This window comes from Clinocottus analis, unplaced genomic scaffold (genome assembly GCF_023055335.1).
Source record: "Clinocottus analis isolate CAN_PGR_092001 unplaced genomic scaffold, fCliAna1.0.p SCAF_18, whole genome shotgun sequence".
Taxonomy (NCBI): domain Eukaryota; kingdom Metazoa; phylum Chordata; class Actinopteri; order Perciformes; family Cottidae; genus Clinocottus; species Clinocottus analis.
The window spans coordinates 10,743,385-10,756,039 of NW_027175909.1; the positions used below are offsets into that span (position 1 = coordinate 10,743,385).

Sequence of the window (12,655 nt, forward strand, 5' to 3'; positions counted from 1 at the left end):
GACAGCCAATAGCATTACAGATGTTGGCGTTTTCAGCCAATCATGACGGGAAATCTTTGTTATACATTTTTCTTTGCAGTATGTTTTTGTTTTATTATGTGCATCGAGCTGATAATTCAGAAGAATACAATTAGTAAAACATTTACTGCAAATAGTAATTCCTTTATTTAGACGTTAAAAAGTCTTACAATATAGAGCTCCAGAAAAGATAAAATTCTTCAAAGAAAGGAAAAACATGCTTATACTACAGTGGATAGGACACAACTCTCCTTGCATGCAGAGGGGACAGAGCTTCCTCTGGGTAAATCAGTTCGAGAGAACTTAACCAAAACCGCCAACCATCAGGCAAGCTTCAAAACACAATAGTGTGTTTAACAGAAGCTGACTGAGGCAAATAGTTGTAGAAGACCAATTCTAAAAGGTGCTCAAGGTAAGATGTCTCAAAACACTTCCATGTGTTTAGAGACAATCCTCACAAACACACACATTTATTATAAGTGTAAATAATGCCCAAATTCAATCCCAAACAGACGTCTAGTTGAAACATCAAGACTATGTGTGGTGCCCTTCTCAGAAACACATTCAATACAATATTTAGTTTGTTTCTCTCATTCTTTAATGTTTTCACTCTTGGTAGTAAACCCAGGAGAAGCTCTGAACCATTTGCCATTTCAATGTAAAAAATAAAAATTACAGTTGAAGGGGAATTAAATTAACAGGTTGGAAAATAAAGTTATTCAGAAATGATGAGTGGTGACAAAGTTTTCCCGCCACCTCAAAACCATTCAGCCTTCTTTACACCCAAACCGAAGGGATACATTTCTGCTTTTCCCCTCTGGTCATGACATATCAACAAGCTGGTCAGACTCATTTCCCATAATTCCCAAGGTTCAGGTGGTGAGGGAATAGAGTTGTGACTGTTCCACGTAACGGCTCAATGCGTCACTCCAAGCTGACCAGCTGGTAATTGTCTGTGTCAGTGATGGTCTTTCAAACACTTTTTAAGCTTTTGCTTAACAGTAAAGATATGTCCCCATTAGCCGTATAACTGCATAAAAACAACTCAAACACAAACAGAATGATTTGCAAACACCACACTCTCCCCCTTCACCAAGTCTAAAATTGTTTAATTGTTTGTCAACTTTGTTAATAGACGCACTTTTGAATACTGAGTTTTTTGTCGTTTTCAATTATCTGAATGAAGACACGGAGCAATAAAATATGCAAAAATCAAAAGGGGACCCCATTGCAAAATAAATGCAGCATTTTTTTGTACTTTAAATTTGTTTTCTCTTTTTGCGTCCTTTGAAGAAAGTGTTGGATGTGTCGACCCTGGGGCATTTGTCACAGTTCTGTTTCTGTGGAGGCTGGCACAACTGTGCTTTCCAAACGCTGTGCCCCTACTCTGCCTTCTGAAGCTCTCCAGTGGGCGGTGCACATGGGCTGCGCAGACTCTTCTGCAACACATGGGCATCTGCGGGCTCTATCCTCTTGTAGTAATTCTTTTTTGTTTCGATGATCTCAAAACCAAACTTCTGGTAAAAGTGAATGGCTGACTCATTGCTGATCTGCACATGACTGTGGAGAGGGAAAGGAGAAAGGTAGTTAGTGGTAGTACAGTTTGACGATTTACTCAATGAGAAATAATGGAATGAATTTATTTGCTACAGCTAAAAGAATCAGTAACTTCTTTCAGTTTATAATGATCAAAATATTGTACGCCAACTAAATCCACTGAAGCTACAGTACCCTCTCCTCATACGCCTTCAGCAATGAACACTCACAGGTAAATGTTGTCAAAAGTGCCATCCTTCTCACAGATGTTTAGCACATGATTCAGCATCTTTGTACCTGAAAAGACAAAAGCGACAAAGGCAAAGTTGGAGAAACAACACATAAGATCAAACCGTGCACTGCAGCGTCTTCTAGAAATGCAGAGCTCTTTACCAATTCCAAGTCTACGGTAAGGTGCTAGACAGCCCAGCGTCATGATGTACAGTCTCTTCTGGTTCTGAGAGTGGTCCACTCTGCAGCACACAGCACCCACTGCGATGTCATTGAAGTATGCTGCAAAACAAACAGGACTAAAACGTCACCAGCGAATCTTTAGTTCCTTTTAACTGAAGAACCGATGATTGCTGCTAGACTGCAGAGAATGGGGGAAATTGAAGGTTTTCAAGACAACATAATTTGATTAGGCCTATAAATGACTCTATGTGAAGTACTTTGTTTACCCCATGTATGGACCAAAGCAGTTAAGGAAGAATGGTTTTCATCTATGTAGTAAGTAGTGTAATGTTCTACATTTCACTGACCAAGGACAGAATCTTGACAGTGACTTCCCCTTCTAGTCTCTCACTGTTACCAGAAATGCATTAGCTTCATGCTTAGAAAACATGTTTTGAGGTTATTTGACAGTAAAATACACAAGTGATGTTTCTTACCTAGCTTTGCAAGCTCTCCAACTTCCAGTACATCTTTGTAAAACTTGTCATTGTAGCTGACGGGGAAGATGACCTGGTTGAGGCGTTTCAGCTGCTTTATGTTATGGGGCGTAACATCCCCCAGCTCGATCCGGCTACTGAAACAAGAGCAAAACGGTCAATTGGCTGGCAATAAGTACATTATTGTGACTCAAACACATTCTGTAACTTTGAGTTCCACCTGCGTACTATCGAGTGCTTAACATGTTTTTCTAATTACTTAAATGCAGTTGCTTTGACAAAGTGAAAGCTAAATTTGAAACAAATTATTGATTACTCTTGTCAATCAACAGCAAATTAGGCCGTTTAGATAATTTAGACAACCTGATGAACATTACCGGGCTTGTCATAAAGCTGGGGAAAATGAATACTCCAAAGTAAAATCAAATGACCAAACCATATGTAGTTTTCCACTGACATAATTGTCATACATTACTCCAGGTGACTGACAATCTAGCCAAATCACTTTAAAAAGCTAATGAATTTTTTTAAACATGATTTATATTCACTAAGAAATGAAGCAGGCACCTGTTAAAATCAATTAACAGGATAACCAGAGGATGTGTGTTAGTGTCAACTCGCCAGTTAGTATCATTGAGGGGTTCACTGGTATTTATAGAAGACAACACATCCTAAAAACAGCTGTTGGTCACGTGTCCTGCTCATCAAGATATGAAGGGCCAGCATCCGTGCAAACTTCAAACAGTAAAGTCTCCTAAATCCTATTTGAAATGTATTAAACGTACATTACAGCGTTAATAGCCCTCGTGCTATCCGAGGACCAAATCCGCGGCCAGACATATTACGACGTCCAGCACCAGCGCTCGTGTGGCACTTTGACATTTACAATTACACGAAGTAAGCTGGAGCAGACCCTGAGGCTGATGTCGGGTATCACGTTATCGCGGTAACCGACCGACAGGAGCTCACAGTGCCTGCAACTTGTTCAGTAACTTTGTTTACAGACTTGGCTGAGATACCACAAGTGAAGTCGAGTTGTCGACTAAGAAGCGAACTATCACAGATCCAGAATCTGCCTCTTTAGCGTAAGTTAGCAAAGTGGTGTTTTCTGACTCAGCTCCCCAGTAGCAGCTAGCTAGGAGTTAGTTTTGAGTAACCCGACATAAACGAACCGACACACGGCTTATTCAGTGAAGGAGCTTTTACATGACGGAAGAGTTTCAGTCACAGGACTGTCCGTTGTATTTTTATGCCATACACGTAAATTAAAGTAGCTTAGCAAGCTAGCTAGCCTCTCGTCTCCTCCCCGCCTCCCCTTAGAAAGAAAAAAAACATGAAAAACTTTACTCGTGCTAAGCTACTTATCCGGGATTCAAAAGCTTACACTCACCCTTTCATTGTAAACAGATAATATCCCTTATTTTCGATGAGGCTGAACTTTAGAGTTATTTTGTGTAAAAAAGGAGGGATATTGACAGAGTTAGGGTCAGGGATGCCTCCCGTTTTACCCTCCACATGTAGCTAGTTGCGGTGGTTGCAGTTAGCTTAGCCGCCGCACTCCTTCCACGACTGTGTGGAGACTGTCAACCCTGACCCCCGCATGCGCACATGCGTTGCTGCATGTTTTAAAATGAGCTTTAGTATCCTCAGTTCAGTCTCCCAGGATCTACAGTGCCCGTCAAGCAAGAGGTTGATGTTTAGTGACACTACAGTATATTAAAACAGCAACGTACAATACTTTGGGTAATGCCGTGTTTGTCTTATACAATAATCTTATTTTTTTGTAGTCGAATTTGAGAAGAGAAGGTTAGAGAAGGGTCGTGGTTGGGATTATGTTAAGAATAAAATCTGCCAATCATAGTGGACGAGGCGGGATTGGTGGATTTGTCGGAAACCTAAGCGAAAGCTCAGCCTCCCAGGCCAAACCCGGGGCAATACATACAATTCATTTGATGCACATACAACAACTTTCATTTTTGGTCTTTTTTATACTTTTTCTAAATTAAAAACAAGAAGTAAAGGCTTTTGAATACACTGTCACAACCTTTCCACACATAACCACGCCGCTTTAATATATAACATATATTCCCTTTAACATTGCCACAATTCAGATTGTGTTGTAAAATATATATATAACTATTCTATTCTATATCATGGAAAGGATGTCAACTTTCTGGATTGGGACCAGGTGGACTGAGTACATTAAACTACTGTTTGTCTCAAAAATAGAGATTCCTTTGACTTTGTTTATACAGCAAAACATAAGCACAATTATATGCATGATGTGATCGATCACCGACGTTCAACACTGGCAAACGCTTTACGGTAGCTCACGGGGCGGATCCAAAATGGCGGCAGTTGCAGGGCCCCAGCAGTAAAACCGAGCAGCGAGTGAATGAAGTCAGCTGATCTCAGTCTGCTGTCACGCACCGCAGCACCCGTCGTTTCTCTCTCGAGGCAAGACAGTAAACCACCACTTCACAACCAGACGGTAACTATAACATTTTATTCGTCAACCCTGTTCTCCAAATTATTAACTCACATTGGATTTGTTGTGTTTTCATTATGACATAATTTAGCTACGCTGTTGCGACAAAACGTGAACGTTAGAGCCAGCGATTTTCATCCAGGCCGAGAGGCCAGTATTTGCTGTCGCTTTCACAACACTGAATAACATACGGAGCCGTCTGACGATGCTTGCAGTGGTAAGACAAAGTGGGATTGAGTTAAAATGACCGATATATTTATTCATAATGTAATAATGTGTCGGTAAAGCTGGTGAGTGTTGCATACAGTTTCGAGGAAAGCTGTAAAGCTGAACATCCTGCATTGAGACTACTTTCGGTACACAACATACAGGCCTATAGGTCATTGTTATGCTATTAAATATGTATTATTATTAGATTAAATAATGTAATTTAGCTGAGTTTCATGCGATTAGCTACATACAGTCAAGTAATTTGCAATTAACATCAGTGTGTCAGGATGTGGTCATTACACATAGATGTTACATTTCTGACCCTATTTTTGCACAGACACCAACACCTACATATGTATGTATCGCTGTCGTTATTCTGCTTTTCTTTCTTTTTTTTTATACCTCAAACATCCAATAATGATTTAATATAAATCTTCCATCAGACATAAATCACAGAAAACAAGGTGCAGTAAACGTGTCTCTGTCTGGATTACAATATGTTGACCATTCACACATCTCTAACCTCCAGCACAAAGTAGCCAACGTAGCATCTAAGATCAGAAGTAAAATAATTAAGGGTAAATTATTTTGAATATATGCCTTATGCCAATTTTATGTGGAGAATTGTAGTCAGGGGGGAACATGTCCCTAGTGTGTCCACACACAATCATAATTTATACTTCCCAGTTTTGCACCATGTTAGTTTTCCACTTCCTTAAAGAGACTCATACAGATCAGACCAGCTAGTCATGTGCCAGGGTCATATGATCAAGTGAGATGTCTGTTGGTGGAGCAAAGATTGTTACAACAGGATGTGACTTTAACTGCTGGTTATGAAGAGGCTTGTCACAAATAATGTTAGATTCTTGTCAATTTTTTTTTAAAGGTTTACATGTAAATCTAGTTTGATTTGAAGAATTCAAAATAATTAACTAGCTTGAGAGTTGTTTGTGATATTATGCGAATGAATCATCAGAAGAATAGTCATTATCTTCCCACTGTTTTCTGCTCTTTGGTGGCTAAGTAAAAGTAACTGTAAGTACGCATTGATGTTGAATTGCTCATGTGTATCTGTTGAAGATGTGCTCTGTGTGTTTTTGAGATAAGAAATACAATCAACCAAGATTATATTGTTGGTTTTTGGTCCTTTTTTTTTCTTTAAAAATGGTGTGCTTGAAGAAAAAAGCCTTTCTGGGTGTCATTCTTGTAATTCCTGCATTCGACCCGTTGGTGGAGCTGTTAAATTCCTGCACAGATGGCTTAAGTAGCCTAGCATGAACAGGAAGATCTGTACATCAGTGGGAAGGGCAAGAAAAGGGCATGGATGCAGAGTACTGTATATGTGATATGATTGTCAGATAAAACATAACTAAAAAAAAATGTATGAGACTGGATCTGCTCTGTGTGTGTGAGAGACACACAGTATAGGTAAACACAGTATATTGCAGATCAGAGCTTCTGCAGTCAGCTCTCTGTGGGGACGGGTCTCTGTCACGACTCGTGTTTAACTGCAGCAACACACAGGAGCTGCAGTTAAACACAAGCTGTCAGGAGCGTAAGTAGCAGATATGCGATGTGAAAATGGGAATAAGAAGAGATGGAAGAGTTTTATAAATAGCTGTCTGTGTGGAAAAGGAGCCTGTTCACAATAAGTACATCTACTGCCGGTCTACATGTGAAGGTGAGACGAGGAGCACGCTGCTTTGTGGGATTCCCCTCCAGTGTTAGCCTCACACGTCCTACTGACTGTACGGCAGTAACCTAGATCAGGCACCGTAATGCTGAGAAATGAGTCGTGAGCCGTGATGTTGCCGTATTTTTCAGGCGGTTTCCATGGTAACAGTAAGAGGCGCCAGGACCAAGGTACCACCACGGTGCCGTGCCAATATTTATATTTATTTCAGTTTTTTTTTAAGGGGAATTCTTTCTATAATGTTTTTTTAAATTTCTGATCTATTTTCTACCTTTTTTTTTATTATGAGAAAAGTCTGAATCTGTAAATAAATATTATGCTGAAAATGATGCGTGAGAACTTTAAATTACTATCTAAATGTTTTATATTTGAGTTTGCACCAGTATTTAAAGTTGTACGTAGGGACGCACCCTGCGGCATACAGGGATAATCTTTTATGACCATATATAGATTTTAATTATCTTTATATACAGTTGGCTCAATTCTTAAACAGACTGGTACTAAAGCACAGTCTGGTCTTACATGAAATAAACTGTAAAGCATTAATGAAAGAGTTCTTACCCACAGCTGCTCCATGGCTGCCAATAAAACGTATTAACGTGTCTGCCTGTTTTCTGTTGCTGGATGTCTTCCTCACATTGTCTTCTTCTCTCTGCTCTGCTTCCAGTCATCTTAATAAACCAGTGAAAATGGACATGTCCAAGCTGCCCAAGATCAGGGACGAGGAGAGGGAGAGCGAGTTTGGATACGTTCATGGAGTCTCCGGACCCGGTGGGCCAGCACAAACACGACCATCAATGTCAAACTCTCTCTTAGCTTTACACTTGTAACAGAACAGAATGACAACAGAAGCATTTTAAACAGACACCGTCTGCGTTCTCATCTTTGAGCTAAAAGAAAAGCAAACGGAAGTGGACAGACTTGTTTCGCTGCTCTCTGATTGTTTGACTTCTATCCAGCTGGATTGTTTACACTTGTTTGTTTCAATAGTGGTGACAGCTACAGCCATGGCGGGAGCAGCTATGTATGAGCTGGTTCGTGTCGGCCACAGTGAGCTGGTGGGAGAGATCATCAGGCTGGAGGGGGACATGGCCACCATCCAGGTCTACGAGGAGACTTGTATCCTTTTCACCACGTGCCTGTCAATCCCCCGTCTCCACTGGATGTCCCAGCTCTCATATTGATCCATTGTATGGCTGCTTTGAAGCCATTAGTGGACTCAGTCAGGGCCAAAAATGGTACAAGAGAAAAAACATGTTTTCTAATTATTAACAGCCCTATAAGAAAAAAAAATAATAGACAATACTTGTCAAACAATACAACAAAGAATACAAAACAAATCATAGCACATAATTTAGGAGTTCATTTTCATTCTAAAGCTCGAAGGAGGGTGAAATGGAAAGGAAACATGAATGTATCATGACTAATGTTGCTGTCCTCCACTTTGATGCACAGGAGTCTCTTTGCTAAATTATTTACAAGTTTGTATTAGAATAATTCCAACATTCCCATCCAAACATGTTTCCTGAACTTGAATCCAGCCGGTGTGTCTGTTGGAGACCCTGTGCTGCGGACGGGGAAACCCCTTTCTGTGGAGTTAGGTCCAGGAATCATGGGCTCCATCTTTGATGGTATCCAGCGACCACTGAAGGACATCAATGACATGACGCAAAGCATCTACATCCCCAGAGGTGTAAACATTGGAGCCTTGAACCGAGACCTCAAGTGGGAGTTTTCTCCCGTCAAAAGCCTGCGGGTGTGTGTCTGTGCAGCTTCAAACCTTCAGCTTGACATGTTTAAAATATCCAATTCGTGTCAGCTTGCCTGTTTTTTTTTCATCACTGTTAGGTTGGCAGTCACATCACGGGAGGAGACATCTACGGCATGGTGACCGAGAACTCCCTCATCAAGCACAAGATCATGCTGCCTCCCAGAAACAGAGGCACTGTGACCTACGTAGCTCCACCTGGAAACTACGACGTCTCTGTGAGTCCACCACAACTTCCGCTGTTTTACTATTGTTGGTAATTGCTTGGTGTTGATGGTGTGTGTGTGTGTGTGTCTCTGTGTCAGGATGTAGTGATGGAGCTGGAGTTTGAAGGGGTGAAGGAGAAGTTCACCATGGTGCAGGTGTGGCCTGTCAGACAAATACGACCCGTCACAGAGAAGCTGCCCGCCAATCACCCGCTGCTGACCGGACAGCGCGTGCTGGACGCCCTTTTCCCGTGAGTCTCGTATCCTCCTTTTAAAAACCTTTTCACTCAAGACGCGTTGAAATGTTCTCCCTATCCTGTACTCGCCTCTCCTCTCTGTGTGAAGATGTGTGCAGGGAGGTACCACGGCCATCCCAGGAGCCTTCGGCTGTGGAAAGACTGTCATCTCCCAGTCTCTGTCCAAGTACTCCAACAGTGATGTCATCGTCTACGTTGGCTGCGGAGAGCGTGGTAACGAGATGTCAGAAGTACTGCGGGACTTCCCTGAGGTGGGTCACGATGGCCTTGTGTATTTCAACTTGATTTGGTATTCAGAGTGACTGACCGTGCGGTCCGACCAACAGCTGACCATGGAGGTGGACGGGAAGACGGAGAGCATCATGAAGAGAACAGCGCTGGTGGCCAACACCTCCAACATGCCTGTAGCTGCCAGAGAGGCCTCCATCTACACAGGTGAACACTCAAACACTTCCATGTGTTGGAATAAAGAGTCTTGTTCACTGTGGATTAACAAACACACGAGTAATGCATACTAACTCTGTTTGTTTTGGCAGGAATCACACTGTCTGAGTACTTCAGAGACATGGGATACCATGTGAGCATGATGGCCGACTCCACCTCCCGTTGGGCCGAGGCTCTCAGGGAGATTTCTGGCCGTCTGGCTGAGATGCCTGCTGGTAAGTTTAGAGTCTCCTGGAGATTATATTAAGAGTTTAAGGCAGGTGACTTAGGCTCCATTGGGTTCATTCCAACTACCGCAGAAAAAGTTAAACAATTCATCTTTAAATCTAAATTTAAAATTAGATAAAGCAAACATGCCAAAGATTCAGTTGTTCCAGATTATTAAATGTGAATACTTGGAGATTTTCTCAATCTTTTTTGATGGAAAACTGAGGGTTTTGTGGAGTTTTGCTCTGTTGCTCAGACAAATAATATCAATATGGTCCACTGCAATTTTTAGGAGACGCAATATGTCAAATCACCATTTTGCATGAGAGAGGATCCCAGGTCCCTGCAGAAATCACACTTATAATCATTTTAAAATGTACTTCAAGGAAAATGAAAATAATGTCAAAATGATCATTCCCTCTAATAAGGCAGAAGATATTTAAACAATATCTCTCAAAAATAATGGCAATTAATATCTAATAATAATAAAATAGTTACGTGCATTGAGGCTCTAGCCTTCTTCCAAATTGTAAAAGTAAAGTTTATGAATTGGTGCACAAATGAGGAGAAAATCTTTCTCTAAAAGCACAACTTGGCACCTGTTTTCTTTCTTCTTATTGTCTGTATCTGCCCACAGACAGTGGTTATCCTGCCTACCTGGGCGCCCGTCTCGCCTCCTTTTACGAGCGCGCTGGCAGGGTGAAGTGTTTGGGCAACCCGGAGAGGGAGGGCAGCGTCAGTATTGTCGGAGCGTGAGTTCAGCTATTTCCCACTAGAGAGAGACATTACTCTGCACATCTTGTACCTTCTGTAACGAAACTGTTTGTTCCTTTCTCAGTGTATCGCCTCCTGGTGGTGACTTCTCTGACCCTGTCACTTCAGCCACCCTTGGTATTGTGCAGGTAAATGTACAAATTCAGATTCTTATCAAGCTTGGTTGATTCAAGGTGCTCAGTCCTTTACTCATTACGGTTGCGGTTATTTCCTCTCTCAGGTGTTCTGGGGTCTGGATAAGAAGCTGGCTCAGAGGAAGCACTTTCCCTCAGTGAACTGGCTGATCAGCTACAGCAAATACACTCGCGCTCTGGATGAGTATTACGACAAGCACTTCCCAGAGTTTGTTCCTCTGCGTACTAAGGCCAAGGAGATCCTGCAGGAGGAGGAGGACCTGGCTGAGATTGTGCAGCTCGTCGGAAAGGTAATTAAGCATTAAGTTGGCCGCTGGTTTTTGATCTTTAAATTAAGTTTTACTTAATTTTTTCCCTTTTTACCAGTATTTCTACAACTAATTTCTTTCATTTACATTTTTTTTTTACAGGCATCGCTGGCAGAAACGGATAAAATCACCCTGGAGGTGGCCAAACTGCTTAAAGACGACTTCTTGCAGCAGAACGGTTACACACCTTATGACAGGTAGCATCATACCCAACGTAGCATGTACTCGCTCACCATTAGTCACGCTAAGAGTTCAAACGGATATGGGACACCCTGGAGAGAAACTCCGCTTTTGGGTATTTAATCCAAAATGGCTGACTGATTTGTGTCCATGTCCTCAGGTTCTGTCCCTTCTACAAGACGGTGGGCATCCTCTCCAACATGATCTCTTTCTACGACATGGCCCGGCACGCAGTGGAGACCACAGCTCAGAGTGACAACAAGATCACCTGGGCCATGATCAAGGAGCACATGGGAGAAATCCTCTACAGGATCAGCTCAATGAAATTCAAGGTGTGTATGCCTGCAAAAGCGCGTGTAGCTCCTCTGCCCTATGTGTTAATATAGTGGTTCTCATTTAAGTTGTATGTCCTAATATATGTAGTAAACTTAGCGCTTTTTGCTTCATTTCCTGTAAAACTATGGAACCGTTTTCAAGATTTAAGACTCATAACGCCCTGTCCGAGGGCGTAGCGTGAAAACATTGTCACAACAATAACTGCAAACGACAGAAACGGGCTGAGACCAGAGTGTTGATAGTATCCGGTTCAGACGCCTCAACAATACCATTAACTGAAAGCGCTGACCGTTTCAAGTCTGTACATTGTTCCAAGAGGATGGGGCAGCGTGTTTTTAAATTACATCTGTAGGACACAGTGAGAGGCACCACAGAACATGCACAGAATCTGCCTACGCCTCCCGTTTTCTGTTCGCATTGTGAGACTGTGTTTCTCTGTTGGTACAGGACCCGGTGAAGGAAGGGGAGGTTAAGATCAAGGCCGAGTACGCTCAGCTAGTGGAGGACATGCAGAACGCCTTCCGCACGTTGGAAGAATAGGCCGCCTCCCCTCACGACCTCCCCAGTTGTCATCTCTGACCCCTCCACTGCAGAATCACATTCCACCTCCTCGTATGCCCGAAACCTGCGTACTCCCCTGTGCTCCGTTTGTGAGTGAGTGCGTGTGCGTGTGCGTGCAATTTCATGTGGAGGGAAAAGAGAAAGGTGTACTGTATTCATTAATTTTTGGTTGCCTCGTATAGGCACACTCTGGATCCTCTGCATGGTCGTTGGTTGTGTATGCGTGTGTGTGTGTGTGTGTGTATGTGTGTGTGTGATTGAAGGATCTCTTCCACCCCGTTTCTTCCTTTCTATGTTTACATGATTTTTTTGTGTGTATCTGTGTTGCTCTTCCCGAAGAGGGTTGTTCGGTTGATGTATTGTAATTCATAGACCATCTGTACAGAAGAGTATTGAATATAAATTTAATAAGATCAGCCTATTTATTGCCGGCCTTTTGACGTGAAGACTTTGACATTGTTTCCTTTTTTGTTTTTATGGTTGTGTTTCCAGCTGTGCAGTGTTGTGTACTTTGCTGTGTGAATGTGTAAGAGTCGACACTCTGCTGTCCAATATGTTCGTGTTACTCCAAAATAATTAAAACATGAGGAAAGAGAAAGCTCTTGTGTGTTCGTCTTTGTGCTCTGATTGTTCCTAATGATGCTG

At 42.1% G+C, this 12,655-nt stretch overlaps 2 protein-coding genes across 3 annotated transcripts; one reads left to right on the forward strand and one right to left on the reverse strand.

Moving 5' to 3' along the window:
• Nucleotides 1–593: 593 nt before the first annotated feature.
• Nucleotides 594–4,019, reverse strand: naa50 (N-alpha-acetyltransferase 50, NatE catalytic subunit). Of its 2 annotated transcripts, none has more exons than XM_068581533.1 (5): nt 3,835–4,019; nt 2,445–2,578; nt 1,948–2,067; nt 1,785–1,851; nt 594–1,578 (listed from the first exon to the last, which is right to left on the reverse strand). In XM_068581533.1, the coding sequence occupies exons 1-5, from the start codon at nt 3,840–3,842 to the stop codon at nt 1,401–1,403; spliced, it is 507 nt and encodes a 168-aa protein (XP_068437634.1). In that variant the 5' UTR covers nt 3,843–4,019; the 3' UTR covers nt 594–1,400. The 2 variants fall into 2 exon arrangements, with proteins under 2 accessions (XP_068437634.1, XP_068437633.1); XM_068581532.1 differs by having other exon boundaries at nt 2,445–2,581.
• A 770-nt stretch (nt 4,020–4,789) lies between these two features.
• Nucleotides 4,790–12,602, forward strand: atp6v1ab (ATPase H+ transporting V1 subunit Ab). The gene is made up of 15 exons (XM_068581914.1): nt 4,790–4,935; nt 7,503–7,606; nt 7,826–7,954; nt 8,377–8,591; nt 8,684–8,821; nt 8,909–9,060; nt 9,155–9,317; nt 9,393–9,501; nt 9,603–9,725; nt 10,355–10,469; nt 10,556–10,619; nt 10,712–10,915; nt 11,036–11,130; nt 11,274–11,445; nt 11,897–12,602. The coding sequence occupies exons 2-15, from the start codon at nt 7,525–7,527 to the stop codon at nt 11,987–11,989; spliced, it is 1,854 nt and encodes a 617-aa protein (XP_068438015.1). The 5' UTR covers nt 4,790–4,935; nt 7,503–7,524; the 3' UTR covers nt 11,990–12,602.
• Nucleotides 12,603–12,655: the final 53 nt, after the last annotated feature.

What these genes read in the sequence shown, in the direction of transcription:
- atp6v1ab (XM_068581914.1), top strand. Translation starts at nt 7,525, where the DNA reads ATGGACATGTCCAAGCTGCCCAAGATCAGGGACGAGGAGAGGGAGAGC. An exon ending in CTCCCGTCAAAAGCCTGCGG is followed by an intron (nt 8,592 to 8,683) that starts GTGTGTGTCTGT and finishes CATCACTGTTAG; the next exon opens with GTTGGCAGTCACATCACGGG. An exon ending in TACTGCGGGACTTCCCTGAG is followed by an intron (nt 9,318 to 9,392) that starts GTGGGTCACGAT and finishes TCCGACCAACAG; the next exon opens with CTGACCATGGAGGTGGACGG.
- naa50 (XM_068581532.1), bottom strand. An exon ending in TGGAGAGCTTGCAAAGCTAG is followed by an intron (nt 2,068 to 2,444) that starts GTAAGAAACATC and finishes TTTGTTTTGCAG; the next exon opens with CATACTTCAATGACATCGCA. An exon ending in ACTTTTGACAACATTTACCT is followed by an intron (nt 1,579 to 1,784) that starts GTGAGTGTTCAT and finishes CCCTCTCCACAG; the next exon opens with TCATGTGCAGATCAGCAATG.